Source organism: Stigmatopora nigra, chromosome 20, assembly GCF_051989575.1.
Source record: "Stigmatopora nigra isolate UIUO_SnigA chromosome 20, RoL_Snig_1.1, whole genome shotgun sequence".
In the NCBI taxonomy this organism is placed as follows: domain Eukaryota; kingdom Metazoa; phylum Chordata; class Actinopteri; order Syngnathiformes; family Syngnathidae; genus Stigmatopora; species Stigmatopora nigra.
In genome coordinates this window covers 4150412-4170196 of record NC_135527.1, presented here as the reverse complement: position 1 = coordinate 4170196, position 19785 = coordinate 4150412, and the positions used below count along the sequence as shown (strand labels likewise).

The 19785-nt window shown below is 38.6% G+C and overlaps 1 protein-coding gene across 3 annotated transcripts; it reads left to right on the top strand.

Annotated features, from left to right (window-relative positions):
- Positions 1–9182: 9182 nt before the first annotated feature.
- LOC144213349 (uncharacterized) lies at positions 9183–18657 on the top strand. 3 transcript variants are annotated; one of them, XM_077741768.1, is made up of 3 exons: positions 9183–9626; positions 12436–13490; positions 18469–18657. In XM_077741768.1, the coding sequence occupies exons 1-3, from the start codon at positions 9491–9493 to the stop codon at positions 18598–18600; spliced, it is 1323 nt and encodes a 440-aa protein (XP_077597894.1). In that variant the 5' UTR covers positions 9183–9490; the 3' UTR covers positions 18601–18657. The 3 variants fall into 3 exon arrangements, with proteins under 3 accessions (XP_077597894.1, XP_077597892.1, XP_077597891.1); XM_077741766.1 differs by lacking the exon at positions 18469–18657 and adding an exon at positions 13602–16550; XM_077741765.1 differs by lacking the exon at positions 18469–18657 and having other exon boundaries at positions 12436–16550.
- Positions 18658–19785: the final 1128 nt, after the last annotated feature.

Genomic DNA, 19785 nt, shown 5'->3' with positions numbered 1-19785 from the left:
AGCGCGTCGACCTCACAGCTCTGGAGTCCTGGGTTCAGATCCAGGTCGGTCCAGCTGTGTGGAGTTTGCATGTTCTCCCAGGGCTTGCGTGGTTTTTCTCAGGGAACCAATAGCATTCCAATACTCTGAAAATGACGCATATTGCCCGAATTCCGTTAAATTTTGATATGATTTTTGATCGGTGGGCATCCTTAAGAAGAATGTGAAGTGAGGTATTAATTTACAGAATTAATAATTGTCAAAATCAGTTTTTCACAGCAACTGCAACACAAGTGAGGTATTTTGCTTCTGCAAAAAAAGGAAAAGATTCAAGTAGCAGAGAATGGTTTCGATCCATCGACCTCTGGGTTATGGGCCCAGCACGCTTCCGCTGCGCCACTCTGCTTCTTCTCACAGCACAACAGCACAAGCATCTCGGTCTCGACTGTAGACTGTCACATTCATGGTGAGTTCATCCATTTTGCAGTTAAAAACTTCCACTACAATGAAAAACACGTGAGATTTTGTGTGTTTTGTGTTCTTTTGATTGAATGTTCGATGATACACTGGGCTGGGAGAAAAAGTTTTTTCCTCTGTGTGGATTCGTTCTGTGAGGCTTTAAATGGGCCTTCTAATTGAATGTTGAACTACAAACTGACAAAGAAAATATGTCTAACCTGTGAGGGTTCTTTTGTGTGATTTTAAGGTCTTTTGGCAACTGAATTTTTGACAAGAGACTGAGCAGGAAACTGGTCTTTCACCAGTGTAGGTTTTTGTGGATTTTTGATATTATAAAAACATAGTTAATCATACTACATGTCAAAAAGCTGCCAAAAGCGTACTACCCGTGTGCATCTTTTCAAATTAAAACTTTCTTTAAACGTTACAAGCTTATTCCCTACAATGTTTGCAGTTGTTTAAATATAAATATCATCTAATCTGTTTAGTTAATCTGATAAGATTTATGTCAGAAATTGTATTATTAAACAAATTCAACATTGACATTTTGATATTGAAAATGGGCTTTGATTTATTGCTGGACATATGTGCAATTGACAACTCCGGTCCTTCTGTCAACATACCAGACAGATAGACAACTCTGGCACAGCATTTTGTTGTTTCGAATTTAAGAGTTTTTACATCTTTATTTTGAGATTTTTGCATTTGTGACAACTATTAGGAGTAATCATTTTATGGGTTTCTACAGGCTTCCTCATTGGAGGCTAAGCAAAGTTGAGAAACACTGTTTTGCCCGCTGGAGTATGAAGACAAATTTAGTTTCACATTAATTTGTGAAGAACAGCAATGTGGTGGGAACAAACCTAGCTAGTATTCCCTCACTGAGATGATTCACATCCTGGGTGGCATCTTCTGCAATGTGGACCAGATAAATTACCAGATCACAGGAACTGAGGAAACATCAAGACAACTAATATGGAGAGGTTCTGGCCCATGTGGGGGTCGAACCCATGACCTTAGCTTTATTAGCACCACACTCTGACCAACTGAGTTAACTGGGCTCATGCTGCACAATCCAGGTATTTGCATTATAACGCAAATGCAACACGTCAACTATCTAAACACTGAAGTTACGGCAAAAGAAGTTGGACTAGGTAATTTCAATTGATTTTGGAGAGGTCATGGCCCATATGAAGGTCAAACCCACAACCTTGGCATTATCTGCACCTCAATCTGACCAACTGAGCTAACCAGCCATGTGCATTGTGACCATGGATTTTGTGTGATGACCGCAATTGCAAATGTCCGCTAGCTAAACTGTTATGTTATGGCAAAATAAATCATTTTAGGCAATCTTAACTTACTGTAGAGCAGGGGTCTCAAACTCAATTGACCTGGGGGCCGCTAGTGGCAGAGTCTGGGTGAGACTGGGCCGCATCAGGATTTCCACAAGAAAAGTGCTGATAAAACATTCCAACGTTATCAAATATCTTTATTTTTAATGAAAAATAATGAATTAAATAAATTAACTTAAATTTGAATAAAAAATAAAACAATCAGTAATAAAAACAAAAAAAATAATAATGAGCATATAGTAGATATACCGTGGCTGGCTAAGTAGAGAAAACTAATTATTTTTATTCAAAAGTTTCAAAAGTCTGTATTAACAGCTCTTTAAATTTCAACTTTCTGAACTTGAATGGAACTTTGGCTTGAAGGAGGAAGCAGTGAAGACCCTCAATAGAGCTTGAAGATGCTCATCAGGTCTGTACCTATACTTGGACTTATTGAAGTTCATGGTGGAGAAGAGCTTCTCACAAAAATATGTGCTCCTAAAAAGGCACCTGGCCCAATTCTTCCTCCCAATCATTGATGGGGCTCCATCAGTTGTTATTCCAATAAAGCTCTTCCATGGCAAACCGGCATTCTCAAGGGAATCACACAGCTGGTGAAATAATTCCTTAGCGGTGGTTTGGCCACGCATTGGAATTACTGTGAGCAACTCCTCCATCACTTCAAAATTGTCATCAACACCACGGACTTGTATTGCGAGCTGGGCAGTGTCTGTGATGTCTGTGGTCTCATCAAGAGCCACTGAATATACACTGAAACATTGACATATATAAAGGTTCTTATCAATTATCACATTGAGGAAATAAACCTTATAAAATGTAGTTTCTTACTCTATACCCCACACAATGTTTACCGGCTAAATAGCCACATGGGGCCATGTAGGCTATTTGACCGGTTACCGGCTAAATAGCCCCTGTGACAACTTGACCGGTTACCGGCGAAATAGCCCTTGCGACTACTTGACCCGTTACTGGCTAAATAGCCCCTGCGACTACTTGAGCGGTTACCGGCTATTTAGCCCCTGCGACTACTTGATCGGTTACCGGCTAAGGAGCCGCTGCCTTAAGGTTTAGGCTATTAACTAACAAAGGTGCCTCCAACAGAATTCACGTGTGGGAGTGTGAGGAACACTTGATCGTTTGCAAAATAATTCATGCAAAAGTTGTTCTTAACAGACTAGAAGGTGGGTTCACTTTTTATATTTATATATTCAATCAATGTGTAATAAAAGGGCTTTTTGTGCGCTGCAATTGGTTTATTTTTTTTAATTCTCAAGTCGACAGAAAGTACAAGCTTGATTTCAAGACAATTAAACAGTGTATTTAAAAATACACTTAATAACTCACGATGTTGAGAAACCTGTTTCCTGCTCAGGCAAAAGGTTTAGTCAGAAAGTGAAAGTTAAGAGACACATGTCTTGGATGGTAAGCAGTCAATGGTGGTCTGTGCATTTTCAGGTAGCGCCCTCAACGCATCAAATCAATTCAACCCTCAAAAACAATTTTATGGCTATAAAACCTTGTGTGTGCGGTCGATTGGTCGCCGGTATTTTAGTCGCTGTCTTTCGGTCGCCGGTCTTTTGGTTGCAGTCTTTTGGTTGCCCGGACCTTCTTTTATATCGCCATCGAAGCTAATGCTGAAAGTTGAACCTGTTCTGTCATTTTTCAGGCAAAGTCCGTCTTGAAAATGGCTTTAAATCAACACAACAATATATTTACTTGTGCAGCTAGCTCCAGGTACATTTTGGTAGCTCTGGCTAATCACTAACCAATCATATTTGGTGCAAGCGATGACAAATCCCTACACCTGTGACAAGGCATTGTGGTGTTGCCAACTCAAAATCTGATTGGTTAAAGCAACAGTCTTATCGACACTTGTTTAATCCAGCATAGCCTGCAGTACTGATTGTGATGGCCTTAAGAAAGATTTCCGACCCTGGTAACAAATAATGGCTGAAATGTGATTGGTTAAATGCTTCAATATGAAAACAAACATCTGGAAGCAGTGCAACCAGGGCGGACGCCATGAAAGGAAGCTAACAGACAATTTGGAATTATGTAATAAGTATTGATGGACAAAATATAATAATATATGATTCAGTTATATCTTAGGCCAGCAGAGAAGGCCTTGAAGGCCCTGACGGCCCGCCACTGTAAGCAGTGGACAAAAACGATTGCCTATCATCCATGATGTCTTCATCAGTGGTGTGCAACCACGAAGCTCCTATTTAGGCATCCGGGACTCTGCTCCCTCACCAGTGCTTTTGACATTTTAGTTTAAATGTCATGGAAGAGCCATTTCTACCCATTAAAAAAGGCATTAGCACCTCAATTAATATTGGCAGGGGTGGGATTTAAACCCACGCCTCCTGAGAGACTGGAGTCTTAATCCAGCACCTTGGACAGCTCGGCCACACTACCTTAGATGAGGAAACGAAATGTCTCCACAGACCTATAGCAATCTATACCGGATCTCTGAAGTGCTCAGACATTTGGTCGCCCGTCTTTGGTCACCGTTTAGGTTTGGGTTATGGTTGTCAAATGTACTTGGATATTAAACTCTAACCCAACCCCAGGGACGTTAGAAACCAAGTGCATATATATATATATATATATATATATATATATATATATATATATATATATATATATATATATATATATATATATATATATATATATATATATATATATATATATATATATATATATATATATATATATATTTATATATATATATATATATACATCAACCGGAAGGATATATATATATATATATATATATATATATATATATATATATATATATATATATATATATATATATATATATATATATATATATATATATATATATATATATATATACATCAACCGGAAGGATATATATATATATATATATATATATATATATATATATATATATATATATATATATATATATATATATATATATATATATATATATATATATATATATATATATATATATATATATATATATATATATATATATATATATATATATATATATATATATATATATATATATCGGCGATTGTCGCTTAAAATAAGTAGAAACAACTAAGACAGCCAGCTGGCGGATAAGTAGGATAAGAAAACAAGTATTGACGAGACAATAAATTGAGATGGGGAGCCCCTAGAACAAAAGAAGAGATGCGAGGGGGGGGGGGAATAGAAGAAAGGATGTGCACATGGCAGGGAGAAGATGGCCGACCAAAGTGGAGCCGCAAAACAAAGAAGAGCGTAGCTCAAATGCTCATCCTCCACCAGTTCAAACTCCCCCGACGCAGCGAAACGGGGTAGCATCAACTCAACCACGCCCGACGCAAAGAGAGGGGGGTCGCCCCCTCAATAAACTGCACAATGCTCTTAAAGCACCACACGGTGGGGCCATAGAGAGCGAAAGCCCCCACCAGCCCAAGGCCCCCACCCCCTGCACAAACAGGGAGAGTGGGGGACTGAAAGAGAGTTGACAAAGAGAGAGATAGAGAAAGTTGACAGAGAGAAAGACTGTGATGTGGATATAGAGATAGATAGAGAGAGAGAGGAGAGAGAGAGAGAGTGTCAGGTTCATTAATAATTACCTTCGTCCGTAATTATCAATAACTGCAGGAAGACATCTTATTCAATTATTGACATTTAATTAAATAGAAATGGATGACAATGGGTAATACCTCCGAAGGGGAGCGTTTCAGCAAGTGTCTCCTTACAACTTCCGAACGTCTCCCCGAATAGACGTTTTCGTCCCATTCTTATGGTCACAAGTTACAGAGTTGTTGATCATTCCATCAGGTATGAGTAAAAACAACATCTGGGACTACAATAACAATCAAAGTATTTTACTAATAACAAAAACAGGGACTAGACCTAACAACATTTAGATTAGAGTAATTATACAACCTCCTTGACCTAAGAATCATATAATATAATCATAATCATATAATCGTTACATACAGAAAAACCCGAAGTGTACGGTTACATAACGATAACAATATTCTTGTTATTGTCCGAATAGCCCTGTCCTCGTCACCAAGGGCCCACCAAATCTCAAGGACCCAGATTGGGTGGATTGTTTGTATAACCATTCTGGAACAGGCTGTCTAGGTTAAAGATGACTTGGCGTGACCTCAACACTTTTGAAAAACAGAAAGGGAATGATTTAACAAAGTAATGAATTAATACAAAGAAAAGAAAGAGAATGATTTAATAAAGAAATGAATTAATATAACTATTATAATAATAAAACAGAATAAACCCAACAGAGAGAGAGAGAGAGAGAGAGAGAGAGAGAGAGAGAGAGAGAGAGAGAGAGAGAGAGAGAGAGAGAGAGAGAGAGAGAGAGAGAGAGAGAGAGAGAGAGAGAGAGAGAGAGAGAGAGAGAGAGAGAGAGAGAGAGAGAGAGAGAGAGAGAGACAGATAGTTGATAATATTATGATATATTAGTGACAAATTATGGGTCCTTTATTAAACACTGAAATTTATATTAGGAAATTCATGAAATGTTAAGTTTATTTTTCCTAAATTTTAATTGTGGTAATAGTGAGCCCAGAAAATGGCTCTTATTTGAAATATAACTGCCTACTTGGAGTGGATAGGAATTCAATAGGAATTCCGCTAGCGCAATTTAGCTATCCTCATAGCTAATTTAGCGATATGAGAGTGATTTGTGATTTAGATTTCAGTATTAAGAATCATCCAAATTATTAAATGAAGACAATGCAGAAATGGCATTCATCCAAATTATTAATGATATCAAACGAGAAGAAAACAATGCAGAAATGGCCTTGATCCAAATTATTAGGTAAATTGTACCTGACAAGTTTAGGTAAAATAATTTATTTAGGATAAGCACGATTTCTATAGGATGGAATAAGATGAATATGTTTAGTGCAAGAAACATGATTCATTGTTTTTTTTCCATCACTAGATGAAAGAGTCTGTTATTCGCTCATCCAGCCAGGTCTCCGTGAAGCAGATAATGCAGGTGCTCCGATATTGTCCTTGTTGTTTGGTCAGCGCCGTTAGCTCTTCCATCTTGTTGGGGAGAGATCTTACGTTCCCCATAATAATATATGGAATGCTGGGTCTGAAGCGTCGCTTTTTCTCCTGACATTTTCGTCCGGCTCTGCATCCTCTTCTCTTCCTCTTTAACTCAGCGGGGAGGTCCAAGTCCAGGTGAATCCCGGTGTTGCGTAGCGCTAATAGTTGATCCTTCGTGTAAAGCAGCGTAGGCATGGCTGGGTGGGTCAAAATAGTGTCCAAAATTTTGAAATTTGAATTTGAAAAAGATGGACTAAACTAGTAGATCAAAGACTGCCTCTCGCACAGCTTGAGTCTTGGAGTAGAGTCTTGAAAGTAAAGTCCAAAAACATTAAAGTATCGAATATAATATATAAAGTGAAGTAACAAGTAAAGTCTTAATTGACAATAAAAACATAAAATAAAGGATAAAAATGTGTAAAAAAGCTGTACAAACACAGAATTCAAGTGAGGGTTTAGGGAGCTATTGCAACAAGCAGCCGCTTTGAACGGCGCACTATGTCAAAATGATGTTTTAATTTTAATTGGATAATAATACATTCAATTTACAAACGTTTATAAACAGTACATTTGGCAATAATTTCAATAAATCTTAACAACTATTCACAATATGTGACAGTTATTTTTTATTTTATAAGAGGTAAACTTCTCACCAAATTTTATAAAGATCAGATGGACAGTTAAAAAAATGTTCATGTTCACCCAATTAGCATGCAATTGATAGATTTTAACATTAGGTGAATAGGAATTTATTGACTATTATTTAACGTTGAGTGAATCGGGGATTTTCTAAACCATTCAACCAATCTAATTGAAATTTGATGTGTTATTGCCACTTATAAAATAAACAATAACTGCCAATTATTGTGAGTATTGCTTTAGAAATGGAAGAAATATTGCCAAATTTCAATTCTCATCATGGATTGACTATGCCTATAGTCTACATTAAAGTTATATCCCTGTGTTTTGATGATGCAAAGACAAATCAGAGCAATATCAATATAATGCTGAGATAGTGTACTGTTAGTTGATAAAAGTTGTGAAATATTTATATATACATATATATATATATATATATATATATATATATATATATATATATATATATATATATATATATATATATATATATATATATATATATATACATATATATTTATAAATATAATAAAATGTTGGTGGGGTTGAAACTAACACATGAGACTTTTTGACAGTCATAAACAATTTTTCATATTCTTAAATTGTAGTATTTTTTAGATCCATAATTTAAAAGTAAAAACACCTGAAAATGTCTATCATCTCTCATCTCATTTCTGAACAGCTTTATCCTCTCTAGGCACATGAAACCCCTGCATACTAGAGCCAATCCTACCTGTCTCTGGGCCAGAAGCGGGGGACATGTTGAATCAATGGCTAGCTGATCGCAGGGCACAAGGAGACGGACAATTACGCATGCAGACACCCATACCTAGGGAGAATTTAGAGTGTCCAGTTTACCTACCATGCATGTTTTTCGTATGTGGGAGGTAACCAGAGTAATCCAGAGGAAACCCACACAGGCACAGGGAGAACATGCAAACTCCACACAGATAGACATGACCTGGCTTTGAACCCATGACCCCAGAGCTGTGAAGCCAACACGCTAACCACTCATGACACTAGAGGCACAGCTGAAGATGTGTGCATTTAATTTAATATTCCTACACTTTTAAAACACAAAATTATCTGAATTCTTGAACATTGTTACGCTTTTGATATGCAAAAATGGGTCTCATAAAAAAATCATAATGATTAACGCAAAGCTTGAGGCACCCATGGTTTCATATTTTCATATTTTATTTTGTCTTCCAGGTTAGTGAAGAGCCATAAGCACTAGGAACAAAAGGAAAATCAGGGTAGAATGAAATATTGCCAGTGGTGGGATATGAACCCACGCCTCCTGAGAGACTGGAGCCTATATCCAGCGCCTTAGACCGCTCGGCCACACTACCTTCGTTAGTAAAATGCGGGAATTGTGCATTAATAAAAATTATTGTACCCCATACACCCTTATATTTAAATATTGAAATATGTTATTTGCTACTTGCAATAAGATAAAACACAATGTATGATTTAAAACAAATGTTCTTAAAATTACCTAACTTTTTCTCAAAATGTAGCTGTTCGATTTAGTGTCACGGCTAACTAAACTCGAAATGGACTTCGAGCTGCTCTCTTCACGCTGTGGCATTAGGAGTCCAAATTTAACATTATCGCCCCCTCTGTTTAAAATCTGAATTGAGAACCTGGCATGAGGTACTGAGAAGTAGGGGGCGATAATGCTACAGTACGTTGGCTGCCAACAACCGTAAAACCTCATGAGGAAGAAGAAGGGGTGCGGTGTTCATTTCTGCATGGCTATCGATTTTAACTTTTTGTTTGTGCGCCTCTTGTTTCTCCTCAATTTAATTGAACTTAAATGAAACTAAACCTCGACAACATATTCAACATCGAATAGTTTGTGGAATCGGAGGCCAGTCCGTTTTTCTTCAATCCGTTTTGGGAGTCGTACTTTAGCCTAGCCTAGCTGGCGGCTAACAAAGGAACACGTCGTCTGCATCAGAACGTCGTCAAGCGAACACAAAAAAGTGTGAAAAATGCCCGCGAGAACGACACCCTTTGTGGAAAAGTTTCAGATGGAACTTTATGGCGTGAAAGAGGATCTCTCATGTCATCAACATTCTATTGTTAGCAAAATGATGCAAGTTAAAGTTGTTCTTCACAAACTCGAAGGTACGTTCACTTTAGACGACCATTATTGCATAATAGACCAATATATACTTTATGTTACACAATTAATATTTTATAATGAAATATTTAACGGGGTGGGCAATGTTGTTTCTGATCGTGACTTTATTGAATGAATCGAAGCACGACAGCGCTCAGCATTATTACTAGAGCTGAGAACGTGTTACAACGATAAACCACTTGATGTCGCCAGCTTTCCAAGATTCACGCCTTTAATCTGCAACATCTTCCTTTCGATTACTGTTCTCATACCTGTCAATTTGTACGTTTTATACGTATGTTATACGTTTTCTTACCATTTCAAATCATGTACGCCGTACACCGACTTTTGTACGGGGAAATAAAAAATATCGCCAATATTTATGAAAACCGATCTCAACGAGACCGTTTTGGCTGAAATCCAGATAGTTTCGTAGGCTGGTAGCCAAGACGCTACTGTCATCGATCGTTACTATTGTCACGGTATACCAACAAAAATTATCCTCAATCGTATGTATTGTTTTAGAGGTGTGTACGGCAATATCAGTAGAGGATGACATGCACATGCGTAGATATACATAGAGTAAATATCATGGAAGCAAGCATGGAGGAGCCACATAGTGAGAAACGAGTTACCGCGAGTAAACCTACGTCGTACGGTGTTTATACGTTTTTGGGGGGTTTGTACGGGGAATCATAATCATTTATAACGGCAGAGGTTGACAGTTGTGTTCTGTAACTTTAAAGTAACCTTGTATTCACATAAAACATTGCTGCCCACCATGATGTATTGTTCTGAACATGAAATATTCTTGTACAGTGGTACCTCAACCTACGACATGCTCGTGGTACGATGAAAATTTAGATCGAATAATTAGCCCGCGATATGATCAAAATGTCGGGATGCGACCAAGCAAGGTGACCATGACATGAGAGGCTGATTACCATTGTAGCACAGTCTTTTTTGCCGCATCTCTTTCGTATATAACCGATATCTACGGGCTTTTGTGTAAAGTTACATTAAATATATCTTTGAGTGTGTCTATATATTAATCTAAGTTGATTTAAATTTGTTTGTTCGTCTACGAGTGGGTTGTGGATAAAGTACAAAGCAAAGTAAATGGGATCATTAAGAATCATCAAATTAAATCATTAAGACAGAAAAGCAGCAAAAACACAAAACGCGCAAGAGGAGCTACATGAACAGCGCCATCTTGGTTGCGGTAGCAAAAACGGATCCAGACTCAAATATGTGTTAAAAATTGGAACCACACACAGGAGGTCTCCCACAAGATGGGGAACTTCTGCAGACTGTGACCGAGGTAGTGAATATGCAGAGTCACTTTCCAAGCTTATCCACACAGTTCCTCAATAGTCTGGAGCTGAAGACAACAGTAGGAGAGTGGAACTCCTCGACTCCGTTTCTGGCCTGGTAATTATGAGGCCCATGATGGAATGATTGGTCAGAGGTGTTGCTTATTCTCCTGGCACTTTTGTCCTGCGCCGAATATCCACCGGTATTGAGGTGTTGCTCCTATTGCTATGTATTGTAACAGCTAGTCCCATGTGTATGAGAGCGTAGGCATGGCTGAATGGTTCCAAAAAAGAAGTTGCAGAAAGAAGCCAGTCTAACAGAACAAGGAAAGTTGTAAAAAAACAAAGTGTAAAGTACAAAGTAAAGTAAAAAGGAATGTATTAAGAAATATTAAAATGTCATTAAAAGAAGAGAAGGGCTGTAAAACATAAAAGACATAAGAGTGGGCAGAGCTACTGCCACCGCCAGCCGTGTGAAAGGCGCCATCTTGGAAAAAAATAGATGAACTAAACAACGAGAGCAGCGATCAAACAATGATCTCAAAGTTGCGGCCCGAAGGCCAAGCCTGGCCCATTACCACTCCGTGGTGCGGCCTGCGAAAGTAGTTAAACATTTAATGCTAAAATTCAAATGCAGCTTATAAATAAATAGAATATTAACGATCATCAGAGATCATCACTACATCACTCCGCACAGACATTAAGGTATTGAGGCAAGAGCGCTTCACCTCATAGAACTACCAGTACCATCAGAGGAGGGGATCGAGACCACCTTCGAAGGCAAGAAGGCAGAATACTTGAATCTGGCAGCCAAGTGCCAGAAAATTGTCTGGAAATGCACCATCTAACCAGTCGACGTTTGCTGCCGAGGCTACGTTGGTCTTCTCCCACTGTTTTTGATCCCTTCATTCATTTTCTGATATGCTAAATCTTGTTATGGGGGTGCTTGAGCCTATCCCGGCTGCCTTCGGGCCAGAGGCGAGGAACACCTTGAATCGGTGGCCAGCCAATCGCAGAGCACGAGGAGAAAAACAACCATTCACGCTCACACTCGTACCTAAGGGAAATTGAGTGTCCAATCAGACTTTACCTCTATTTCAATCTCATTAATCCTCCAAATAATAACAGACCTGCTACTTAATAAAAGTCAATGCTTTTTAATGTGTCCCCTTTGGTGAAAGCATTTTTATTAAATTAAGATCTAAAACATAAAAGAGAATGTTTACAATGAAAGGGCTCCAAAAAGATTTTACTAATTCTAAGGAGATATATCACCAGTGAAGAAACTTTAATGACCAATAGTCCCTTACTTTGAAAAATGCACCTATAAACAGTTTTCAACTCGTGTTGCTGTTGAAGAGAATAATACAGTAGTAAGTACTGCATTGAGACAAAATGAATGTATGGCGCCCCCTTCCGTTTGGTTTCATTTCTGTGAACAAGAAATTCAGTCATTCTACAATTAGAAAATGGTTAATCAATTATCTTTGTGTCTTTGCAGGTTTCGGAAATGATCTTGGTGCTGATGGGCAGGAGTCTGTTGGCCTTGAAGAGGAATTTGAGCTCCCCCAAATCAAAGAGGAGAAGCTACAGTTCTCTCAACAACAAATGGGAGACGAGCAACTTTCAATCAAAAGGGAGGAATATGATTTCACCCAGTCACTTGGTGAGTTACTGAAGAAAGATGTTCTGGGTGTGGCCAGTGGAGGGGCGGAGCCTGCAAACACCAAAACAGGCCCCCTAATTAAACAAGAGGAGCAAGAGTTCCCTCAACAACAAATGAGAGACGAGCAACATCCAATCAAAAGGGAGAAAGATGATTTCACCTGGTCACTTGGTGAGTTACTGAAGAGGGAAGATGTTCTGGGTGTGGCCAGCGGAGGGGCGGAGCCTTCAAACACATCAACTTGGCCCCGAATTAAAGAGGAGGAGCCAGAGTTCCCTCAGCAGTGCAAAAGAGAAGAGCAAACTACAATCAAAAACGAGGAATGTGTCAAATGGTCAACTGATGAGCCTTTCAAGAGTGAAGATGATATGGGTGTGGCCAACAGAGGGATGGAGCTTCTGAGCGGAAGCTCAACAGAAGGATGGCGAGCAGAACATTTCATTGCTCCTTCATCAGATGGCAACGACCTGCTTTTTGACAATGTTGATGTTGCCAGCGGAGGGGCGGAGCCTGCAAATACCAAAACATGGCCCCTAATTAAAGAGGAGGAGCAACGGTTCCCTCAAAAACAAATTGGAGAAGAGCAACTTCCAATCAAAAAGGAGGAAGATCATTTCACCTGGTCACCAGGTGAGTCCGTGAAAAGGGATTATCTGGGCGTGGCCAGTGAAGGGGCGGAGCCTGCAAACGTCTCAGCATGGCCCCAAATTGAAGAGGAGAGACCAGAGTTCCCTCAACAGTGCAAAAGAGAAGACCAACCTCCAATCAAAAACGAATGTGTCAAATGTTCAACCGGGGAATCTTTCAAGTGTGAAGATGATCTGGGCGTGGCCAACAGAGGGGTGGAGCTTCTGAACGGCAGCTCAACAGAAGGATGGCGAGCAGAAAATGTAAGTTCTCCTTTATCAGATGGCAACAAGTTGCTTGATGATGATGATGATGATGATGATGATGAAGATATGAAAAATCCCAGCGGTGACAAACTCTGTAAATGCTTTCAGTGTGGCAAAACCTTTGGGAAAAAGTCTTCTTTGAAAAAACATATGAGGAGCCACACGGGTGACAAACCATTTTCATGCTCAGTTTGTGGTCAAAGATTCACACAGAAGGAACACTTAATTTGTCATGCAAGAACACACACTGGTGAAAAAACATTTTCGTGTTCTGTTTGTGGTCAGACATTTGCACGGAAGGATAAATTTGAAAGACACAAAAGAACCCACACAGGTGAAAAACCATTTTCGTGTTCAGTTTGTGGTCGAAGATTCACAGTGAAGGGAAGCTTAAAAAGACACGTAGTAACCCACACTGGTGAAAAAACATTTTCGTGTTCTGTTTGTGGTCAGACATTTGCACGGAAGGATAAATTAGAAGGACACACAAGAACCCACACTGGTGAAAAAACATTTTTGTGTTCAGTTTGCAGTAAAGCCTTTTCTACAAAAGGAAACTTAAAAACCCACACAAAAACCCACACAGGTGAAAAAACATTTTCATGTTCAGTTTGTAGTCAAAGATTCAGAGATAAGGGAAACTTAAAAAGGCACATAAGAACCCACACAGGTGAAAAACCATTTTCATGTTCAGTTTGTGGTCAAAGATTCACAGTGAAGGGAAGCTTAAAAAAACACGTACTAACCCACACTGGTGAAAAACCATTTTCGTGTTCAGTTTGTGGTGAAAGATTCACACAAAAGGGAAGCTTAATTAGCCATGCAAGAACACACACAGGTGAAAAACCATTTTCATGTTCAGTTTGTGGTCAAAGATTCACAAAGAAGGCAAGCTTAAAAAGACACCTAGTAACCCACACTGGTGAAAAAACATTTTCGTGCTCAATTTGTGGTCGACGATTCATACACAGGGAAAGCTTAAAAGCCCACCTAAGAACCCACACTGGTGAAAAGCCATTTTCGTGTTCAGTTTGTAGTAAATCATTTTCTCACCAGCAAAACTTAAAAAGGCACATGAGTACACACAGGTAAAAAGCCATTTTTCTGCTCAGTTTGTGGTCGGACATTTTCCCGAAAGAGAATTAAGAAGAACACTTATTAACCCACACTGGAGAACAATGTTTTCCTGCTCAGTCTGTGACCACAGATGCGCTACAACAGCCCAATTAAAAAGCTACACAATTCAAAAACATTTTCCAGGCGCAGTTAATGTTCCAACATTTTCACATAAGGGAACCTAAAAAGAAGACTCAACAACCCACACAGGAGAAAAGCACATTTTTGCTCAATTTGTGGCAGGAATATCTTAAAAACACAATTGCCCACATTGGTCAGAAACCCTTTTCCTGCTCAGCTTCTTGCCAGAGATAGAGTCGTAAGGATAGGCTTAAAAGATGCAAATGTGTTGTGACAAGCAATAACCAAGGATGGATTTGCTTGCTTTATCAAATTCTGTATGAAAGATCATTGTAATCAAAGTATAATTGTATTTTGCATTCTGAAAATCATGTTTACACTTTTTAATGTGTAATAACAATCCACACTTCAAATACATTATTACCTTAAAATACTAGTTCATTGCGGGATTGAGCTACTATGTCAATTGACTCGTATCTCAAGTCAATTCTTCCCATAGAAATGAACAAAATATAAATTAAGCCATTTCCATCCTAAAAAAAAACATCAAGTTTGTTCTAATTTACTACTGAATCATTTGGGAACCATCCGGTAGGCTCATATCTCAAATTTGTCTCGTATGTTTGAACACTAGTATGTCAAGGTATTACTGTACAGACGCTCCCCTACTTACAAATGAGTTAGGTTCCGGGCGCTTGTTCATAAGTTGAAAGTGTTCATAAGTTGAAGGTGTTCATAAGTTGAAAGTGTTCATAAGTTGAAAGTGTTCATAAGTTGAAAGTGTTCATAAGTTGAAAGTGTTCATAAGTTGAAATTCTTCAAATTGAAGTTGATTCAGTGCTATATTTTGCATTATAATTCATGTTTAATGTCTATATAAGTATATTGAGGGTTTATATAAGTGCATTTGTATGTTTAAGGCTTGTATAAGTAACCGGTATTGGTTTGTACTGAAAAAAAATCATTTAATAAAATGGAGAGAATACATACATTAGAGAGAGATTTACTATAAACTGGCCAAAAGAAACTATCTAGAAGCTATCTTCTTTTTTTTTCATCATAAATGATGCGGTAGCACTGTATGGCATCATTCAATTGATTTGCAACCTTTGTGCAACGTTCAATGTTTAGGTCCTGCCGCTCGATCTCTCTGTTTATAAATGGTACTGACGGTCGAACGATTCAAGTTGTATTCCCGTGCAAAGCTCACCACTTTCTCACGCACATCAAGCTTCTTTATTATTGCCACTTTGGTTTCAAAGGAAATGGCTTGCCTCTTCCTTGTACCTCCCTCACTAGAAGCCTTTCGCTTTTCACCAACCATATTGAATAATGGATGCACCGGATATTTAATGATAGAAATGAAAAAGGTTCTTTGCGCACCGGATATACGCCACGCACTTCTGCATTGCAACGAACTGGGCAGAGGAAGGTAGATGCTGGGTGAGCTGAGCTCTCACAGAGCCAGGTGTCGGTATTTGCGGCGGAAAAAAGCACTACTCACAAAAAGCAATTCAAAATCGAACTTATGAACATTTTTCGACATCAACGCAATTTGCAGGTATGTTCGTATGTACCGTTTGTTTCTAAGTTGAATGTTCATAAGTAGGGGATCGTCTGTATAATAAAATTGAGTGTTGTTGAAGATTTTATATACTTCACAATTCTATCCGAAATAGTAGAGCCTAAATTAGGAAATTACAAAGTAAATAACCAATAATGTGATGTAAATAATATGGAAAATGTCTTCACAGTTAAAAACGAAATTTGAAAATTGCTGTATTTGTCGATTGAGTGTTATTCAAACATAGTCCATTATAATGAAAATAATTGATATATTGAATCAAGGATCTAAGAAACAGTAGAAATATGGTTTGAAAGAATGAATTTTGTCAAAATGAATAAGCAGTACAATGTCCTTATACTTTTGTCATATTATAAGTTATCTTGTCATATTTTGTGTACTTCCAATAAAGCTCTCTTTTTGGTGAAAATAATTTTGGGGTCTTTTTGTTGAATAAAATGAGCCTTCCAAATTCAACGGTGACAAAAAAGAGGGGCGTTATTTGCTTAGATTCAAAACGTACTTTTTAAGTTACGCTTCAAAATAACACATGAAACTAAGGGAAGGGACTAATTTAAACTTCAATAGGGTCAATTTAAGTGACTAAAATGAGGAATACAATAACAAAAAAAACGAGGATCCAAAAGGATGTGAGTGTTCTTCTCTCGTATTTCTGGCAGTTGGGCGCAATGCTGCCACTTAGCGGCGACACGGGGTTTCTGTCAAATCAATACGATAGTTCTGGAAGTGTTTTAATTTTTACGGGGTTTTAAGGCAATTCGCTTTTTATTTCACACGTTTTATTTCTTCTTAGCCTCATGAACGAATCCACCAAAAGTATAGGAACAGAGCATTTGTTCCATTTCCTTTCGAATTTTATGAACGAAGGCTGAAACCTAGCTTAGCCTAGCTTTAACCTGGCATAACTGCGACATAAGGGGACAAACAAGGCGATTAGGATCAACACATCACCGAGCAGGCTAACAACAAACACAAAAAAATTGTCAGATAAATGTTTTTATATCTCTCATAACTCTCAAATAGATGATCATTTGAATATTTATAGATTTATTTTCACCCTCCGTGGTTGAGGTTCATCATGTAAACACAGTCGAGTCTGATATTGGTTTTCGGTTACGTGACAACTCGGAGTCAGCTGACCCAGTTTTAATGTCAAAAACACGTTTTCCTGATGTTCACGTATACCAAAACTTTGTTTTGGGCTTTTACACGGGTGTACGGTTCGGTTTTATCAGTTGTACCGGAGGACAATATGACACCTCTAAACCAGGTATAGAGAACCTAAGGCTCGCGAGCCATATGTGGCTCTTTTGTTGGGTGTGTATGGCTAATTTATAAGCTAAAAGCCCAGCTTTAATCATTATTTTGATATCATTAGACCCCCGTGTGAATGCATACTCGTTGATTATCATGGATTAGCAGCAGTGTAAGAATGTTATTAAAAGATTTAAGTGAGTTTTGTACTTTTAAAAGCGGTGTTTTTTTTATTTGAAATTCTGAGTATGGCCCCCAAGGAATAATATTCCAAATTTAGGTATATTTTATGACCCTCTGTCAATAAGGTACGTGAAAATATAGGCTCTTGCTTGTATTACAAGTACACATAGTTTTAGCAATAGCACCCACACATTTAGTACAAGGATACACAAGTGCACGCAAGTACACATACTTTAGTCCAAGTACTTGCAGTACAAGTACATATCCAAACAAGAGCAATTGAAAGATGAAAAAGCGGTAATTTGACCACCAGAAAGAGCTATTTTTCAATTGTGGCGTCCAGGATAACTTAATAAATTGTTGATGAAAATTCCGTTCATAAAAGAAATTCCAAGTTCAGTCGCGTTATCTATTCTCCGTTACTGATTAATAATTAATTTACTAAGGATTTTATTCTGACGAGTATATACTTAATATTAATCACTGTCGTTTCGTATAAAGTTAAATAATCTTTCAGTTGGTGCATTGATTACTTTTTTCACCAATTGGCGATCATTAAAACGGTGTTTATTAAAATAGCACTTGTTTTCAGATGAAGATGTATTACAATGACAATGTCTTTTAAAAATGGACAATATTGAGAAACCATACTGGTGTCCTGTTTACTCTGTTTTCATTTGAAAAGACAGATTAAAATGAATGAAAACTGAAATAAGCAAAGAATTTTCCACACAATGACATTTCTCCACCATACAGATATCCACCCAGGGCATTGTCTCGACCACCCGGCGTCCGCTCGTCTCAAAGAAGAAGAGAGGTCGCCATATATCAAAAAAGAAGAGAAAGAATTTGTACTCATCAAAGTGGAGGAAAAGTTTGAACCCGTAAAAGAGGAGCAGGAATTTAATTACAGTTGGGAACCCCCACATTAAGGGGGTGCCGAATCCCCTCAAAAAGGAAGGAGATTCCCCCCCCAATGTTAAAGAAGAAGAGATCGACATCCTCACGTGCACTTTTGAGCCTTTAAAAAGCGAAGACGACGGTCTGAGCGAGGCCAGCAGCTGCTCAACGGAAGCACTCAAGCTCATTGCTCCGCTAACGAAAAGCAACGCCGCTACGTCGTTGGACACCAATGACGAAGACAAAGTTCACAATGCGGCGTCCGCGGGCAATAAATGCTCACAGTGCGGGAAAACCTACGGGAAGAAGTCCAACTTGAAGAGGCACACGAGGAGCCACACCAGAGAGAAAATTTTTCCCTGCTCCATTTGGGGAAGAAATTGTCTTCCAAGCAAAACCTAACCAACCACACCCGAGCTCACACTGGTGAGAAACCTTTTTCCTGCTCAGTTTGCGGTAAGAAAATGACTTCCAAGCAGAACCTGACACAGCACACGAAAACACACACTGGGGAGAAACCTTTTTCCTGCTTTATTTGTGGCCAACGATTTGCGGAGAAGGCTAAATTGACGATCCATACCAGAACGCATACTGGGGAGAAACCTTATGCCTGCTCGGTCTGCAGCCAGAGATTTGCGCACAAGAACTCCTAAAAAATCCACCAAAGAACCCACTCGGACGAGAAACCGTTCTCCTGCTCCGCGGGTGGGGAAGGATTCCCTGCCAAGTCAGATTTAACAAAACACACGAGGACCCATACCGGTGAGAAACCTTTCACTTGCTCACTGTGTGGCCAAAGATTCGCTCAGAAGGAGCACTTGACAGAACACACGAGAACCCACAGTGGCGAGAAACCCTTTGCACGCTCATTTTGTGGTCAAATCTTCTCTAAAAAGGGGAATTTAATGCAACACACAAGAACCGACACTGGTGAGACACCTTTCTCCTGCTCAATTTGTGGTGAAAGATTGTCTTGGAAATATCAGGTTAAGAGACACGTGTGTGTTCGGATGGAAAATGGTGACCAATAAACATTTTAGTCATTCATGCTGGTTATTTTGGTTCAAATTATAATTTGATTATTTTCCACGAGTATAAATGTGACAATCAACCAAGTTGCCATTTTTTCCGGACTATAAGTCTAACTTTTTTTCATAGTTTGGCCTGCGACAA